General features: G+C 34.6%; 2 protein-coding genes across 3 annotated transcripts in view; one reads left to right on the top strand and one right to left on the bottom strand.

The window, feature by feature from the left end:
• Positions 1 to 937: 937 nt before the first annotated feature.
• Positions 938 to 12,703, bottom strand: LOC121367803 (eukaryotic translation initiation factor 3 subunit I-like). Its single transcript, XM_041492178.1, has 9 exons — positions 12,624 to 12,703; positions 10,894 to 11,074; positions 8,311 to 8,376; positions 7,763 to 7,912; positions 6,945 to 7,072; positions 5,060 to 5,170; positions 4,645 to 4,734; positions 1,430 to 1,596; positions 938 to 1,102 (listed from the first exon to the last, which is right to left on the bottom strand). The coding sequence occupies exons 1-9, from the start codon at positions 12,624 to 12,626 to the stop codon at positions 1,021 to 1,023; spliced, it is 978 nt and encodes a 325-aa protein (XP_041348112.1). The 5' UTR covers positions 12,627 to 12,703; the 3' UTR covers positions 938 to 1,020.
• Positions 12,704 to 16,897: 4,194 nt separating this feature from the next.
• LOC121367802 (citron Rho-interacting kinase-like) overlaps positions 16,898 to 20,102 on the top strand; it is a 41,786-nt gene continuing 38,581 nt past the window's right edge. For both annotated transcript variants that reach the window (XM_041492177.1, XM_041492176.1), the window contains exon 1: positions 16,898 to 17,030. The gene's annotated coding sequence lies outside the window, so the exon portion shown is untranslated. The remainder of the gene's footprint in view (positions 17,031 to 20,102) is intronic.

The following is a 20,102-nucleotide window of genomic DNA, read 5'->3' as shown; positions in this document are numbered from 1 at the left end:
TGATGTGGCAAGGATTCTGGTAGGATTTATAGAACATATTCAATTAAGAGAGGATCAACCGAACTGCTTTCAAAATCTGTTTAACTAATGATTTTGCTTCTGGAATTCTTTTTATTACATGATCAACGGTTTATTGTAGACCAAATATCTGATAGTAGTTCAGTTTTAAGTCTCATATCTAAACAACTGACAGACTATCAGACCTTGGTGTATATATGATTTAATATTAGTCTTTATTACCTCATGCATATTCTACACGACTTCCAATTGGTCAACATGACGTCAACTTGTCAATTGTGATTCCATTTGAGATCATATTGCACTACTCTGGTTTTACGAATCCATAAATCCTGATATTGCACTATTTCAGGTGTAAAACGGAATCTCCTTACCAGTGAGTGCTTCATGGATTGCTTGACAGAATTTGGAAATTGTAGTGTCTTATGTATGAAGTCATAGTTAGCAATATATTTGTGCTTACTATATTGTATAGTGCACGACTCGCACTGCTTGTAATTGGACCAAGTTTATGTTTTGGGGTGTTTTTTTAATAAAACAATTTTGGCACTGAGATGAGACCAATATGATGTTTTATGAAGCTCAAAAAATTAATATCAGCCTCCGACCTTGATCAATATTAGGTTTTTTTATATCTCTATACAACATTGTATTTGTCTCATCTCAGTGACATAATTGCTTAATATTCATCTATTTATTCTTGAGAAATTGTGTAAACAAGGTCTTGGTCACCATGGAATAATGTAGGAATAGAACAAATTCACACGTCCAACATAACAGAAAAAACATCAATTTTTCCTGATGCTAATTTTTTTGTGGTTTTTCATACTTATTAGATAAAATACAGCAAACATACTGGATGAATTCTACTGCCAGAATATTTGCTACTTGAAAATAAAATTAAGAACAAAACACAAAATTAAATTTCAATTTTGACTTTTTTCTTTTTTTGTTTCGTTTTAAAATTGTCATGTTGCAGGTTCACTATTAAAATAATCTGTATCAGTATTCAAACTTCAAGTCAAAATAGGACTGATCAAAGGTGTGTACTCTAACATATCCATCTTCACCACCACTGCAGTAACTAAAACAAAAGAAAAATAATTTTTGTTAAAATGTATAGCAATATGACGGGGGTTGGGTACTTGTGGAATGAAAAAGGTATATAAATATAATGTTATTTTTCAAGATATAAATGTTAACAAAAATTATATATTAAAAAACAACATTCTGGAGGTAGCTGGAGTAAAAGTTTAAAAAAACAAAGAACTTGAAAACAAAAATAATATAATATATCTGATACATCTGTAATTATTTGTTTCCTAAATGCATCTTGGCAGAAAGAGAGAGAGAAAGTTATCCAGTTACAGAATAATAATAAGTAACATAAACTTATGCAAAGAACTGTTACCTTTTGCCATCTGGATGAAACACAACACTGTTGATTGGACCAAAATGACCTTTAACTCTTCCAAATTCATCCTCAAAGACTAAGTGGTAGAACTTTGCGTCAAACTTTCCTATTTTTGTGGATGTTGTTGTGACGTCCATCGCTTCCTGACCTCCTCCCAGTACAACCTGTTCAGAAAGATGGAATTAAGCAGACACTTGAATAGGTAAGCTAACAAAACAAAATTAAACATTTCAGATGCATAAAAATTCTGCGGAATTAAATATTTCGCCTACCATGTTTTGGTGCACTGTCATGAACATCCATAGGTGCAACTATAAACCAAGTTTCAAAGACCTAGGCACCTTCACAGTCCATTCCTTGATGTGGTGAGGAGGCTTGTATGTTTCAGTGTCCCAGAGAGCTATGCTAGCAGGAGCTTTGGCCAATGGGTAGTCTAGACTGATATGGACTAAGAGTGAGGTAACCCCAACAGAAACCTCGAGTGCTGAAGTCAGAGGTATTGGGCCGCACAGCGCACTCTAATAGACCACAATACCATGCATCAACAGCTATTATGACTACATTGACCTAGGTTTGTGAGACACGGATCTAAACGTAAAACTTTTATTTTAACACAAAAGTTGACATCTATATTTCTCCTTTTTACTTTTGTAAAGGCAAGACAAATACAAATTCTACTTCCAAAATAACATATATAATACAGTATTCATACACTCAAAACATTTTTATTTTCCAGGACTTTTAAGCACCATTTTGGTTCATTTTCCAGGGCTTTTTTACATTTTTCCAGGAGTCTGAATATATTACCTGAAAAAGATTTTTTGATGGCACCCAGTAAACTGTTTATTTATAGGTTGTTATGTCTCAAATATAAGCTACACCTAATCTAGATATATTACATGGATGCTAAAGTTGTAAAAATACATAAATAAAAAAATATTGTAGTGTGCAGGGTTTTTTTTTACTGTGTGTGTGCGGGTGTGCATGCATCTGTGTCTCAATGCTGGATCTTACAGCAAAACACTCCATAACCATAATACATATCTAACCACATTGTGGAAATATTTTTGAAGGTTTCAATTATTTTTGGTCGATTCATTTATTTTTGGTCATGATTCAGAATTATATAACTTTATATAGATGGGACTTTTTGACTGCACCAAAGTCAAGGCGAAAGGCCTAAAATTGTGCCCAAAATATATATGCCCAAAACAAGCAGGCCCAAATTGAGTATAAACAATGTTATATGCTAACCTCAAAAATATTTTTATCTCAATACCACTAAAATGTTAAGCTGATATAAATTGAAATGGATTTCAGCAACATCTTTACCAGCTGTTAACATTACTATACTAACAAGATCTAAGACTAAGAGTGCTCAGAACACAAAAAAACAGTTGTGCTTAAATTAATGAGATCTAAAACCTTGAAAGAATAATAATCCATCAAAGTTTTTTTTTTTTTAAAAGACTTGCAATTCACTTACAAATAAACAATCAATAAATAAACAATGTACTGGGGTGTCGTTATATAAAAATAAATAAATAAAATGTTATGTTTAATTTATATTATCCAGATTTTTTAAATTAAAAAAAAAATCAATCTTCTACCCAAAACTATCAAGAAAAAGAGACAGCAATGTTTAAATACCGGTATTATCCACATCTATTATCCCCCCCCCCCCCCCCCCCAAAAAATAATAATAAAAAAATAATAATAAATAAATAAATAAAAATTGTAAGTCACAAAACGTCTAACATTAATTAATACATTTACGGTATTACGTTTGTAAGTCAGTGCATATAGAGTACATGTATGTACTTTAAATCATTATTTATTTGTGTTTTTTAAAAAGTACCTAATGACAAAATTACATAAATCTTATATACATGTTTTATTTTCATTACTAATTATTTTAAACTCATTAGTGACATCGTGTTTCAAATAGAAAATGTACCGGAATTATACCCGTTTCCATGAATAACTAAATGTCAACCACATTATTCATTGATAGCACAAAAATAATCTCTTGAAGTGGACTCTTTGTTATCACCAATTCATATCACAAACAATCAAAACTAACCTATAAAATGATTATTTATTTAGTTAATTGGTCGCTTCGATGACATGCCTCAACTTGTGGATACCGTTTTGCTGTGTATTGGGTCGTCTAAGACTTCAATGGAGATCAAAAGTTTATGGTCAACTACAAGTTCTCAACTTTTGCACGAGTCTCGCTGCACAGAAGCATAGCAGACATTGTTGGAAGGCGCTGGTTACAGCTATCTACTAAATTATTTATCTTTGACAGTAGTTTCGAACTCACAAATGTTAGAAACAAGACTGCTTACAATTACATAATTTATTCAACCAATCACAAGTTGTGTTCATTTATGTCCACGCCTTCTTACTGTGTATACATGTTAACAGTTGACCAATGGCAGTCGACCTCTTATAATTAATTACTGTTGCATGAAGGATATAGTTTGGAACCAGACGTCAAACGCGATCATTTATAAATATATTTTCCAAATAATTATTATTAAATGAAAAAATATATATATAAAAAATAGTAAAATTCCAGGACTTTCCAGGGGGTTAATTCATTTTTCCAGGAGTTTTAAGCACTTTCCAGGATGAAAATAAAATTTAAGCACTTTCCAGGGTTTTCCAGGATACGTGCGAACCCTGAATACTAGTGAACATCTGTCAACATAAAATATGCCTGGTGTGTGATGAAGAAAATGTCTTATTCCAACATGAATTGATCCAGTGTGTAATACCAGCAGTAACTAGTGTACATATTTGTACAGAAAATTAATATCTGTCTGGTATTTGTATAACTGAATCATTTCTTATAAATTAATTGTTACTTGCTGAAAATTGCAACTTTCAGATATTATAAAATGTTCTGATATTGTTCAATACTGATCATTTGACTTTGCTGTGTCAGCTGGACATCAGTTTTTAAAAATTCAAATTTTTAAAAATGCAGTAACCAATACAGATTTGTTTTATTTATCATTGTGCTCACGATTCTATTTAAATTTAATTTAGTACTGAAAGTCTCAAAACCATTTCATGATCCAAATTTTGCAAAAATATACCAGATGGGCAACTCAAAGAGGCAGATTTCAGTTATGTGCAAGTATTTTTCAGTTCACCAGAGGCAATTGTTGACTTAACGCTGAAACCCAAAAATGCATATTTACATGATCATATAATGGTGAGATTGCAGCAGAGTTTACAGGTCTATCAGCCTTGTATGTCTTCAGATGTTCTAATGTCTTGGTGTCGAATAACTGCAAAAAAAAATATATATTTTATCAAACTAAGCAGAAGAATACAAAATATGAAATACTGCTAAAATAATTAACTTTTTATTTCACGGATAAAATAATATCAGTATATGATTTTATTAATATAAGGAAAAACAGAAAAATTGTGATCTATGTTTAAAGATTCCATTTCATTAAAGCATATCAACACTTCTTTTGGGGGTGGGGGGTGCAATATATAGTTGTAATGACTGCACTTCAGATGAAAGGAAAAACAAATTATATACTAAGAGTTTTCTCTGAAACCTACTAAAAATTGTATTAAATAAAATTATGATCTTAATCTCACCTTAGCTGTTGCATCCTTCGAAGCAGTGATTAATAAAGAACACTCCTTGTTGAACTGTAGGCCATTTATCTGCTTTGTGTGGGCTTTAGTTCCATTAATCTTTTGACCTGTCTGAAAGGAATATAATTTGTCAGAACATCTGTGAAGAAACCAAGAGTATTTACTAAGTTTAATAATATTGTTTGCTGACAGTGTTATTTTGGCACTTTATTCAGAACGTAAATTGAACTTTTGTTAAGCCACTAACTTGAGACTGGTAGGTACTTGGTTTGTGTCGCAACTAAGGTAATGGTGGATTTTTCATTCCAGTATTAACTCCAATCCAAAGTGCGTACATTTCTACACTTAATAATATGGTGTGAGGCCACATACATGCATAAAGTTTCACCCACTTGTTAACCACGATTATGGGTGGGTCTCCCGAGTGTATTGGGTGTACATGTATACCACCAAATCAAATCACATAGATGACAATAATAACATATGTGGCAAAAACTCCTATCTACAACGTATGAATCGACATATACACCACAGATATAAATACTACCACCTCTCACTCTTAAAGTAAAGCAGAAAAATGATTGGGGGGGTTAAGCTGCTCATTTCAGAGATAAAGGGGAGCATCTATGACTACCCTAGTTCAACACAAAATCTGAGTACCTTTTTTTTAAAAATAGGTACCTGACAAGGCTACTTGACACAGTGGTACTGGATGAAATAAAATTGCATACCTTTTTGTCCCAAATAAAACTAATTTTTTTTTTACAACCAACAAACATTTATCACCAATGACAGGAATTGTGGTTATAACTGCTCTATCAAAAGTTTGAACTTAAAACTTTGACCCAGTCTGAAGTTATTTGGTTTAATTATAATCCCAAATAGGAAATAATTACCAGGCAAGCACTAAATCAGGTCTCACCCTATCCATTGCTAAATTATCCAATTGCTAATTATTATTTTTTACAAAGTCAATATAACACTTAGTCTTTAGCTAATAAAATTTTCTTTAAATTGACCACTTTTGAATAACATTCAAGGAAATGAGGTACATAACTGAAAATTAGCTTTAAAAAAATTTCCAGATTCCATTACATTAGCCCTGCTAAATTCCATGTACCGAGCACTCTGGTGACACTGATATTATTTAGCTAAAAATGTGGAGCACAGCCCATTTTAGTTATCTTATACTGAAAGGAAAATACTGTAGCTTCAACATTCATTCTATTATCATCAGTATCAGCACTTTGGTGATAGTGATATAATTTAGCTAAATGTGTGGAGCACAGCCCATTTTAGTTGTCAACATTCATTTCATTATCATCAGTATCATCAAGACATGTTTTTGATGTTCTATGTTTGTGGGATCCTTTAAAAAAAAAAAATTCACCATGGACATGATAATTTTGCAATTCTAGCAACCAGAATAATCTGAATCCTAAATAAGTGATTCAGAATTCAGTTATGATTGGATTTCAACAATTCCCGACATGAAAGTGGTGTGAGCAGAATCAACGATGGCAGATGATAATTGTATAAAGTGCAGTGTTGGACAAATGTTTGACAAAGAAAGTAGCCCTTACAGAAGCTTTGATAATTTTACTAGCCCAGACAAAACATTCACTAGAAGGGACTGACGGCTAGTGGATTTGTCGATCTGTGATCAAGTGTCATGCAGTGCATGCACAACACAACATCTCTAACCCAGTATCATGCACTCTTCATGCAGTGCTCTAAAAACAAATGATAAAGATATTTTCAACAACCATTACTTGGCTTCTGTTCCAATCTGATCGATTGGTGCAATTTTAAGAATAGTTCTCACTGAAATTCAAGTGCCCAATCATGCACTCCCCAGATAACAATGCAGATGTAATAAAAGTACCTTCAGTTCATATGTTGATACATCACCATTTTCATGAGCTGTAATGATGGTTTCTTCATAAGGTCCCCATACAGCAGAGGTAACTTTTGATCCATCAATGAGTATTTTCATCATTGGTTCACCAGAAACTACAATAATTTACTTAAATATTACAAGAAATCTACAAACCTAACAGTCGTAAACAAAAACACTTGCTCGATTAAATATGTATAAAAGGAATATTTTTACAGATTTGACTATTTAAGTATTAGTTACCTCAGTATGTTGGCCAATGACACTGACTTTGGCCAAAAACATTGGGATGTCTGGATATATAATGTACATGAATTAACCAGCACTGTCCGATACGATTATTTACTTAATGACACCTCAGCACATTTTAAACTACAGCTATTGATTGAGAGAGAGAGAGAGAGAGAGAGAGAGAGAGAGAGAGAGAGAGAGAGAGAGAGAGAGAGAGAGAGAGAGAGAGAGAGAGAGAGAGAGAGCGATGTTGTCAACCGATAAAAAAGAAGTAACAGATCTTTTATATGCATTTTCCTCACAATGGGGACAGTCGTACATCAGTCATGGGCCAATGGTTGGGATAGGAGGACAAGTCCCTGAGGGCAATCGATCCTACAACCAATCAAACCTCAATTGAATGCTCTACCACAGATCTACATCCCATTCTTATTTGACAAATAAGCATGCAATCATTTAATGGTAATTTTTTTTTTTTTTAATGTTATTACATCTTTGAACACAAAAATGCATTTAAAAAATGTATTTGAACCTCCAAAAATAAAGAAATATTTTTTTTAGTTAAAACATCTTACCAATTTGTGAATGATCTGTAATATCAAAGATGTTAATTTCACAGGGAAAACCCATTGTTTTGTCTGTGGTGTACATCACCAACTTTCCACCATATGAAAAGCCACATGCTCTTACTGCTGTTTTCGTTTCAAGTGAAACAATCTGTTTACCTGAAAGAAAGAAAACTATGGATTACCGGTATGTTTAAGAACACCTCATCACATTGTTTAACTGATGGTTAATGAATAACATACAGAGCTCATACACTTTGCTAACACTGTTTTTATTATTCTGTTAAAAAGACCACAAAAACCACATTGTGATTAATCATAAATTTGTCTAAAAGAAAAAAAAAAAAAAACCTATGGATTATTTAAGAACACCTCAGCGTATTGTTTAATTGATGACTATTAAATAACAGGGCTCATACAATTTGCTATTAACCAAATTCCATGGTTTATCCTTTACCTAGAACACTGGAACACCGTTTTTAATATTCTGTCAAAAAGACGGCACATGCCACATTTTGATAAATCATATCTAACAATCTGAAGTTTCAAAGACTTACCGGTTTGACAATCCCATAATTTACATGTGTTGTCTGCTGAACCTGTCAGAACTTTTGTTGTGTCCCCTGATTTTCAGTTAAGGGAAAAATCAATAGAACTTGAATAAATGCTAAAACAAAATGTTCAACATGTAAATGAATATACAGTGGACTCAATTCGTACTGTCGAAATAGTCCAGTTTACATAGAGGACCGGTTAAGGCAGAGTTCATCCAGAGTTATGGTTCTTGAATGATCAACAATGACATTTGATTGGGAAACAGTCATACAAGCCAAACTTGCAATCGATTATTTCACAGACATAAAAAAAATATACTTAAAGGGACATTCCTGAGTTTGCTGCAATTTTTAAGATGTTATCGACTAACAGAGACATTTTAACTATTGTAGGCCTAATTACATATATTTTTCTGCATAAAATATTAGTGGCAGAACTTTAAACGTGTTTCTGGTCGTTCTAATATTTGTACTAAATATACACACACACACACACACTAATATTAATCCGACTGATCTAATGGTCTATCGAAATAAGAGTAAACTTCACACAAGTGCGATTACATTTTGTATTTGATCTTGCATTGGCGTCCTGTTTACTTGGCAATTGACGATCATTGTTCAATTAATTAAGCAGCCCGTCGTTCAGTCAAATCCCAATCCGGAGTAGACAGAGGTAATTAATACATGAATGGTTCTTTTGTTCTTGATTTTGATCCGGAGTCCGGAGTAAACAGAATACGGATTAGGCAGAGATTTATACCTAAGAGATAAACGGTAGCTGGACGGGGCTTTAGAAATGGACCGGTTTACGGAGAGATCCGGATTACACAGAATCCGGTTTAGACAGAGTCCACTGTACATACTAAATTGTCAAATACATATAATTCCATTTTATAATTACTGTTTTGTAATAGGCGTCTAGATTGGTTAACGTGATCTAAAAAACCAACGTTAATTCTTCTATTAAAGTGAAAACTTCATATTTTCGGTAAAGAAATAAAAACAGAATGTTATTACCAGAACTACTTTTTATCAATTACATTAACGGAATCCCCGAGGATTCCATCGTTTTTATTTTTATTCCAATATCGTCTGCACTGTGACAGTGACAAACTGACAGACGACAATCACAATGTCGGATGACAGACACAAAAGTTTTGGTGGAGACTTTACATTAAGTTTATCACTAAAATGGAAATTGTTAATGATTTGGATAGCATTTTGACATGTATTGCTGATGAAATGGAGATGCTGGTTGATGAAATCCTCCAATCGTCAACAAAGGAAAAGTGAAATTAGAAACCAGTCAGTCTTCACATTCACTGTTCACTAATTTAACTTTTGACAACTGCAATTTTAATATAGTAACTGATAAATCTTCTAAATAATTTGACGCTCTCCCTTATGTTAATTAGTTCATAATTCATACTCTAACAGTTTTACAACAAATCTTCCATTATAGTATATAGATCGTTCAATTCTTAATTAATCATTGTTTAATATTTTTGAAAAAAACCCTGTTTGCGTTATCAGTTGATGTTCAGTTATTTTAAATTTTACAACTTTTTACACACATTTGATTCAAAAAATTTATATTGATAAAACCTTATGTAAATCATTATAATGAATGGGAGATTTGACGGAAAAAAACTAATGTAACTTTCTAAGGGAATTCCCTTATTTGTGTATTGATACAGTTGTAAATCATTGTGGAATAAAGTGCAATTGGGTTTTTTAATATAGTTTTGTATAATGGCAATATTAATGAATTTGGAATTATAAGAATTGAACGTTATATTTTTGATGTTCGTGCATTGATAAACAACAAAACCGTTTTACACACTGTATGAATGGCGTAGCGCATTAGCATGCGTGAAGCCATTCATACAGTGTGTAAAATGTTTTTGGTGTTTATCATTGCATGAATATCAAAAATATAACGTTCAATTCTTAAATGAAGGGTTCACTTTTGTAATTTGATATTTTTGAATTTTAAAGTTTACAATTCTGCAATCATGGAATATACATACCTAAGCAAGCATAATTTACCGACAACTTTTAATGGCCTATCATAATTACAGGTTTTTATTTTATTGTTTCATTGTGACCTCAGGGCTTCTTGAATTTTTATAAAATCCACTAGCCATGGGATCAGTGATTTAACAAATGTACTAGCCACAATTAAAAATTCACTAGCCCTACTTTGCCTCAGGTTAATACAATTTTACTAAATGATAGTAATAATCAGCAATATCACCTAAAGAGGGAGATAGAGCTTAAAAACACTAACGGGGGGGGGGGGCAGGATATTCATATTTACAAAATAGACAAAACTGCAACATTTTGACAAAAAATATTCACTAGCCGTCGGGTATGGCAACAGTAGTTATTTACTAGCCCAACATTGAATATCACTAGCCATGGGAGTGGGGCTACCATAATCTAGATGCCCTGGTGACCTTGAAAAATAAAAATTTTATATTATAATATTCACTATCTGTTTGGACATCTCTTGGACCCTTCATATCTTTAACCAGTACTTCATGCCAACTGTGCATGTTTATTGTCAGCCAAAAAGGATACAGTTGACATCAATGCACCACACAGCTCCATTGTGCCCGACAAATGAACCAAGTCTTTCACCATTCAATGAAAACCAGACATTCGGCTGAAGATCTTTAGCACATGAGAATATAAGGTCTCCTTCTCGGTTATATTTGAGTTGTGTTATTGACCTTTCATGGCCATGAAGCAGTATTGGTTTCTGTTAAATAAGAAGAAGTAAAAGAAGAAAAAGACATTAAAAAATTTAATGAAATGAGAAACTGTACTATTCCCTTTGTTGTGGGATATTGTGTACTTGATATGAGAAATTTGCAGTACAGTAAGGTTTTATTTCATGTGAAAAAGTTACATATGATGAAAAAAATAGCATAGAAAGACCAATTTAAGCATATCAATATAAATTATAAACACAGTTGTTATCCAAATAGCTACCTGTGAGATTTATAGGTATTAAAATGCAGTATCACTTGTTGATCAACTGAATGGCCGAGTGGTTGGAATTCAGACCTCACCTACGTCATTTGAAATGATTTGTGCAATATTCCATTGACATCACCAATTTAATACCTCAAAGGGGGGGGGGGGGGGGGGGGGGGGGGGGGGGTGGGGGGGGGGGGGGTGGGGGGGGGGGGGTTGGGGGGGGGGGGGGGGGGGGGGGGGGGGTGGGGGGGGGGGGGGTGAGATAAAGAAGTCTTTCCCAATAAATTGTTAAATTATATTGGAGTAATAACTGTCAATCTATTAAACATTGATAAACTTTAGAACCAAATGCTTATACCAAATGTAACTGGCCCACCCAACGTTAGTTAATAATTTAGCCCGAGTACTCTTGACTGTAACAGAGCTAGACGGACATTTGGACATAAATACGCTAGATATAAATAGAGACCAAGCTATGTATTTTTTGGGCAATTCCCGACAACCAAAAAGTTGGCAATGATTTCCGCTCTAATATCACAACAATCCTATGTTTGACATCAAATACTTTTACATCGATAATTTTCGAGTTAATTGATTATAAAAAATCCACATATTAATCACTAATACACACACTACTGAAAGAAACCCGACAGCACCCACATTCAGCTAAGCTTCGGCAAACTCCGGACAGCAGAATTCTAAGTTCGTCGACCTATATCGAGACGTTGCATCACATGATCGCCCACTCAGCCATTCCGTCTACTAGGCGGAATCGCCCAGTGGGCAATCACATGATCTACGTCACGAAATAGGTCCCCGAGCTTTGTAATTCTTGCGACGGAGTGTCACGAAGCGTAGCTGAATGTGGGTGCTGTCGGATTTCTTTCTGTACTATGTGTATTAGTGATTAATATGTGGATTTTTTTTAAATCAGTTAACTCGAAAATGATCGATGTAAAGGTATTTGACGTCAAACATAGGATTGTTGTGGTATTAGAGCGGAAATCTTTTCCAACTTTTTGGTTGTCGGGAATTGCCAAAAAAATACATAGTTTGGTCTCCGACTGTAATGAGAGCGTATTTATGTCCAAATGTCCGTCTAGGTCTCTTACAGTCAGAGTACTCGGGCTATTAATAACTATTAACTGTGTGACATTTTGAAACAATTGTCATTTTGGAAATTCCTTTGAGATTATCTTGTACAGAGATACGATTTTGGATTTGTAGTTCCATTTTACATAACAAATATTGAAGAGTCACTTTCAAAAGATTAATTGATAAGTCTAAATGTTCTCTTTTTAATAAAAATTGTCAATATGTTCATTTACCATTTTCCTCCAAAACAAACCGGAAACATGTGCAATAGTGTTAAAATCGCATGCGCAAACGACAACAGTACTACTATTGAACCACATGTTGCATACAAATGGCTGTTGATGAACAAACGTTCCTAATATTTTATGTTTGGAACATCAATAAATCATATATAGTGTCGAACTGTCCAGTTTTGTTCTAAGATTTGCAAGTGTTTAGTAATATGCCTAATTTAAATAAATATTTGAAGGTCCATACATTTTCTTTCTCTTTTTCTTTCTTTCTTCATTTGTTTTTCTCTCTCCCTTTCTCTTTCTCAGTTATTATTTCTTTCTTTTTCGTTCTTTTCTTGTTTTCACATTTCTTTGTGACTACAAATGAATCGATTCCACACACAAATGCATGGAACCGAATACGGTTATCGCAAAAATCGCTAAGTTCTATTCTTTTCAGTGGAGGTGTTCACATAATTATATACATGTCCGAATACGGATACGGATATACGGTATTCGGATACGGACACGATTATTTTCATCGCTCCATATGTAGTGATTAAAATCGTATCCGTATGCCGAACCGCTGTCCGGACGCTAACAAAAATTGCCATGTTAATTTCTGGAAATACTTGTTGATTGTTTGAAATATATATTAATTATATAATTAGTGCTTTTGAAAAACAGATGAATTAGGCATAAGTTTTACAACTTACTATAGGCTTTCTGCATAATATATACACCTCATAATAGAAATAGGCCTATATTTATACAATTTACATATGAACAAATTAAGATTATTGAAAGAAAGCTGAGAGATAGAAAGAATGATAGAAAGAAAGAAAGAAAGAAAGCAGGAAGGAAAGAAAGAAACAAAAGTAGCAATAATATACATGTACATTTACATATATACGTTGAGGCTATACAAAAAAAAAACCCGACCATACATTAGGCCTGTTTACTAAAATTATGTTTACTAATAATAAACGTAAGTTTCGTTTATATGCACACCTGGAAATGAATTAAGCACCACCTGAATTGTACTGCAGCCAAAATGGCGCCTACAAGTAGTTGTTTGTGCCAACGAGGTCAGGTTTAAACGTGATACTGGGAGTTTTTACATATTCTGTATCTTCTGGTTATTCACCAAGATGGCATGAATAATTTACTTTTGAGAAGAACATAAGGGTGATTCCAGCCTCATAATTAATCACCATACATTTTCATAAATATTTACGGTTTTTTGTCTTTTTCAATAGAATACATTAAATATTGATATAATGACAGTTTTAATTTACTTGCTGTTCATATTTTTCAATATCATCTGTATCTACAGAGAAAATCAATTTCAGTGTTTAGTATTCATGAAATGGTCACAATGACTTGCAAAAATTTCTTACAAGACTGCAGCCTGCACAACACATTCAGACAATTAATATGGCCAAACCCAACAACACTCGCCACAAAACTGCATGGAACAGTCATTGAACTAATTTTTCTTTTGTGGGAATGACTGGTCTGATGATTTGACCAACGAAGAACGAGAAGACTGACAAATTATAAGTCACATAGTCAAAACTAAGTGGTGCTTAATTAATTTCCAGGTGTACATGACAACAATCTTTATTGTATTCTTCATTTCGAACTGAGGGCGAGATCTAGCTCAGTCGGCCTGAGGTGCTTGTGTCTTAGAATCTAACCTCGTCAGTGGACACATTCTCTGATTCGTTTATTTCCTGTGACAACCAGTCTGTTGTCTTGTCTTCGTTCATTTATTTCAACTTATATCCAGTTAAGGTTCAAGCACACTGTCCTCTGCTATTTAGGCTGTCTTGTAAGTGTAAATACAGGAAGAAACCCGACAGCGACCCCTTTCACTAATGTTCCGGTTAAATACGTATACGGGTTTCTTCCTGTTGTGTGTGTATTAGTGATTAATATGTGAGCTCAAAAATTATCGATGTAAATGTATTTAATGTCAAACACAGGATTGTTGTTGCATTAGATCGGGAATCTTTCACTAGGCTACCGTTTGGTAGGCAGCGATTGCACAGAATTTATATAGATTGGTCTCTGACGGTAAGAGAGCGTTGATAACTGCCCAAATGTCTGTCTACTATTTTATATGCTTTCCAGACGGTTCGTCCTCTGGACGTTTCGTCCACCGACGATTCGTCCACCGTACAATTCGTCTCCGTACAATTCGTCTACGTACAATTCGTCCACCCACCTCGGACAATTCGTCCACTCGATTAAAACATTTAGACCAATAAATCTAAAACGATATTTCTTAGCCATTGAAATTGACAGTTATTTTCGTTTTGTGGTAAACTACTAGTATATGAAACAAACTAAATTTTAGTGGCACTGTCGACTTGTTATTGTCTGTCTGTGTCCATTATAGTATTTTATTGATATGTTGTTATTCAAATTGCTTTTCAATTACACCTATAATTCTAACATACTATTTAGAAAACAAAGCTAGTAACTAAACTAAAATTTCGTCATTTATGTAAAAAAAAAATCCATAACGTGAATGGAATTTGAATGGAGCAGTTAAATGCCAAAGAGAAAAGGGTGCGCAATTTTGATTGAGGGAATTTGGCGCAATTTTGAACGGTCAGTCGAAAGGTAAATGGCTTGTGGGAACATTGCTTTCCAGACGGTTCGTCCACTGGACAATTCGTCCACTCACCTCGGACAATTCGTCCACTCGATGACTGCATTTTTTTCAAACATATTAATCGTTTCTTAACATTATTTTGTGGTATACTATAACCAAAAAAGTAGAATAGAGTTAGAATTCAACATTACTATCCAGTTTTTATTAACTGTTTGTATTCATTATCATGCGGATGATACGTCCACGGACGATTCGTCCACTCGCTCGTACACGATGTGGTAAATAGTTAATGCAAGCCTCCGCGTCGGAAGACTTTATTACCCCCCCCCCCCCCCCCCCGTCATGGTCTCCTTCTATGGGGTAAATTCTATCCACTGTACCCTCCCTCGTCACGTTATCCCCATATGCCTAATAACCTCGAAATAAAATAAAAACTTATTGTCTTCAATTCCAATTTAATTAAATGTACATTAAAAAACAATTCAACAAAACAACAAATGTCATTCAAAAGTTAACATATTTGACAGTAGTAGAAATGCACAAGCCAATGCTTTTGGTCAATTAAATCAGCGTAGAATCGATGAATGGTATTTCGTCGTTGTTAACTGCACAAATCACTGTAGGAGATTATCCATTCAAATATCACTGGAAGAGAAACGTCCAACAGTCAGCCAACTAATGAATGGATAATCTCGCAACAGCACGAATCAATTCTTTGGCAGTAATTTCGTCATTGGTGTAGCGTCTCCAAATGGCAAAGAATTCTCCCGGCCGGGTCCTATGCTTCAGCCGTTGCAGCCGTTGCATCCGTCCATACACCCCTGAGCGTGCTGTAACCTCACCGTGATGCAGGGGTGTAACATTGTCTTTGAGAATGGCCAATACAGCACAAATTGAAATTTTGAGTAAAAGTCAGTATCTGTGATATTTGTATTTTTGCACAATTCTTTACAGTGTTTTTATTTAAATCTTGAATTTTTATGTTGATGTTGATCATCACCTTATTTGTTTGCATTACCGTAGTTTGACACCCAATAGCCGATGTATTTTTCGTGCTGGGGTGTCGTTAAACATTCATTCATTCATTCATTCATTCATTCATGCAAACAGAAACCAAACAAGTTGAAAGGGAAGGGCTAAAGATTATCTTTACTGGGCGTATTGTACTAAAAACATCCTACGACATGTAGCGTGAAAGGCGTACATTATAGAAACAAATAATAACCGAATAAATAGAAACACCAAAGAATTATGTCTGCAGAGCATTGTTACAAAAACATCTACCAAGCGTAATCTAATGCAATATAATTTATTTTCACCTTTGTAAATTTATGACACAGCAAAAAAAAATACGGGGTAAAATATATCTAATAATTGATTTAGCCCCCACGTACATGTAGTACACATTATTTAGGCCGTGGACGAAATGTACTGGGAAAATAAAAACCCAGTGGACGAATCGTCCGAAACTGATTTTGTGTAGTGGACGAATCGTCTCGAGTTCCTCAGTGGACGAATTTTCAGTGGACGAATCGTCCGTGGACGAATTGTCCAGTGGACGAATCGACTGCATCCCGGAACATTTATGATGTTCATCTTATAGTACTACTATAGATGGCGTTTTGGATTTCAGGGTTCAATTTTGATTGGTTGAACTTCAAAAATATTTTCTCTGAGCCATTTCCGCGGTGATTTTAAAGCAAAATGTAAATAAATTTGTTTTAAGAAAAGTTTTTTAAAATGTATCTGTATTTTGTTTGATAAAATCTAATGTATCTACTGATTTTAACTTTATAAAATTAAAGGTAAGTGTAATACAGTGACTGCATCATGAGACTGATGCGTGAGTGAGTTCAATGACAATTTTTGATCGACATTCACATTGTCATGATTGTAATTTGTGATTATCATTGTCACATTCACATTCAGACATCGTGACTATAATAAATAATATTGTCATTCAATCAGTTGCCCCGTGTTCTCGATACATTTGAGACTGATGTGTTGTGTTGTGAGATATTTGTCTTATTAGGTTTACGTAAATTCGTTTCGCCCACAAGCCTGAGCACTCGTCGTAGTCAGTTCGACCCCCCCCCACCCCCCACCCACCCCCACCCACCCCCCACCCTCGCCCCACCCTCGCTAAAAAAAAGAGAACTGTATTTCGACCATTGAATGTAATGACAAAAATAATTGACGAGGCTGACTACTTATTAACCATGAACAATTATTAGCAGTGTCTGCACTTAACCTTTTTTTTTGAGTTGCCATCCAGGCAAGTGGTGACAGCACTTTCACTTGCCCGGATCTGTTTTCACTTGCCCGAATAATATTTTTTAAAAAACCAACAATATTGCAACAGATTATAAGAGAAAACATTTATTTTGAGTATTTTCCTGCACTCAACCAACCCACTCTTTAAGTTTAAATAAATAACGGACATGCCACTGTGACTCCTCGCTGTCGCTGCCAATACATTTGTGGTATTTCCAACAAACAAAGATGCTTGCGTTCACCAAACGTATAACCGACACAACCCCTTCCTCCCCCCCCCACCCCATCTTAATGAAATAATAATAATAAATTTTACATGCCACTTAACTTACCTTACACCTATTCTTATACTGGGCATATGTTTATATGTAAAAGCAGACCTACACTTTTTCATGGTGCAAAGTAGGCTACATAGCTGTACTTTTATTTATTTATTTATTATTGATTTAAAAATATTTTTTTTAAATCGGTCACCAGGCGGGCAACCTTACAGGGGTGATCGGGCGACCGTTAAGTTAGAACCCTGTATTAGGCATTGAATTAGGGATTTTTTGGTAGGATTCCACAGAAATCATAAAAATTATGTATGCTACAGTGACAGTCCGAAACAAATTGTTAAGAACTACGATAAATTACTCTCCTAACTTTCATTACTGTTAGATTTCCCCCAAATGTTTTCCAGACAAATTTTGACAAAAACATTACACATACAAGGCAGAAAAGATGTCACCAATAGCACCTTCGCTGTGCTGTGGTATAACACTCATCGTGACGTCAGATTTAAAATTACATCACATATTTAGGAGGCTTCCACCCCTCTTGAAGAGTATTCCATAAAAAGCAAAATGGCAGACAGTGAAAAATTGCATGTGTTTTGGTCTAGGATATCTTAACAAAGTCGATATAGGTGATATGGTTGCTTTCCAGATGGTTCATCCTCTGGACGGTTCGTCCACAGATGATTCATCCACCGTGCTATTTGTTCACCCACCTCGGACAATTCGTCCACTCGATTACAACATTTAGACCAATAAATCTAAAATGTTATTTCTTAGCCATTGAAATGGTTAATTATTTTTATTTTGTGGTAAACTACTAGTATATCAAACGAACAAAATTTTAGTGGCACTATCAACTTGCTATTGTCTTTCTGTGTTCATTATAGTACTTTATTGATATGTTATTCAAATTGCTCTTCAATTACACCTATAATTCTAACATACTATTTAGAAAACAAAGCTAGTAACTAAACACTTGCTAAAGTACCATTTCTACGTTGCAATTGCTGTATTACCGTACACATTTCATCCACAGGTGCGCATTTGTCCATATGCATGTGCTTTGTGGCCCAAAATAAACAAATAAAATAAAATAAAAATTTGTTGTCTTCTATTTCATTTTATTAAGCATCAAGATCAAATGTGCATTCAACTGTAAATCTGAGTACTAAATGTCATTTATTCCAATTTCATTCCAATTTCATTCCAATCTTGAATTGGCTCGAATCAGTAACTTGGTGGAGATATCACCCTGGTGGTATTGTTCCCAAATTTGAAACACTTCACCCTGCCTGGTCCTCTGCTTTACCTTTTGCCTCCGACCCAGCCTTTCGTCGCTCACCCGCTCCATGGTCATTTCAACCAACTTGGCTTCCGGCAAAAGCAGAGGCACCAGCAGGTAAAATTGGATACCTTCCCATGTAACTGGCGTTGATCCTTCTGTGCCAACCTTCAGTGTTGTTGGTCTGGATCTGAAAAGTACAAGAACTAAATAAAAAAGCACTATGCGGATTATTATAAGCAAGAAACAGCAAGTAAATAATAATTTTAGTAATACATTATTACAATCTGCACCTAACCTCTACTCATCTGCTCTTCAACCCTTTACCTCTTTGTACAGCCTCTCTTCAACTCTCCAGCTATACACTCCACAAACTATATATATTATTATTATTAATTTTGAGAGCTCGTTCAAAGGTAGTGTCATAATAAATTTGTAAATACAATGAACATAAATTTACTTTACTTGTCCCATTCCCTATTATAATTACAATATTATAACTATAATAGACTATGTCTTTCAAATTGTCCCCATCATACTTGGTAACCCCCACTTCTGCCGCGGGCAAAGCCACTGGCGATGTCAGAGATATAGGCATGGCAAAGCTATTAGGTTAGGTTACAATGGGTACCAGATGTTTCGCCCCCCCCCCCCCCCCCCAGCCAATTCGCCCCCAGTCAGTTCGCCCCCAGTTTGACCTGTTCGCCCCCAAGACGATTCGCCCCCAAATATTTGTCAGTTAGCCCCCAATGATTTGTTATTTTTAAACAATTATTGTACTGTTTCTTTAGAGGGATGTTAAAGTGTGTGTGTGTTTATTTTAGGTTTATGCCAGCAGGAAATTGTTATGAACTAAAAAAGAATAAACTGCCTTCCAAAAGCAAAACGTAATTACTTGATTTGTATTATCATCCCATGGTAGTGATTTCTAACTATTCAACACAGGGTGGAAGTGAGAAAAAAGAAAGAAAAACACTTTTTGTCACACGAAAAAATTAAATACCGGTACTCCATTTCACATAGTCACATCAGCATATGCGCAA

Source organism: Gigantopelta aegis, chromosome 3 (genome assembly GCF_016097555.1).
Source record: "Gigantopelta aegis isolate Gae_Host chromosome 3, Gae_host_genome, whole genome shotgun sequence".
NCBI lineage: Eukaryota > Metazoa > Mollusca > Gastropoda > Neomphalida > Peltospiridae > Gigantopelta > Gigantopelta aegis.
The sequence above is the reverse complement of the archived record's forward strand: the minus strand, read 5'-3'. Positions and strand labels throughout refer to the sequence as shown.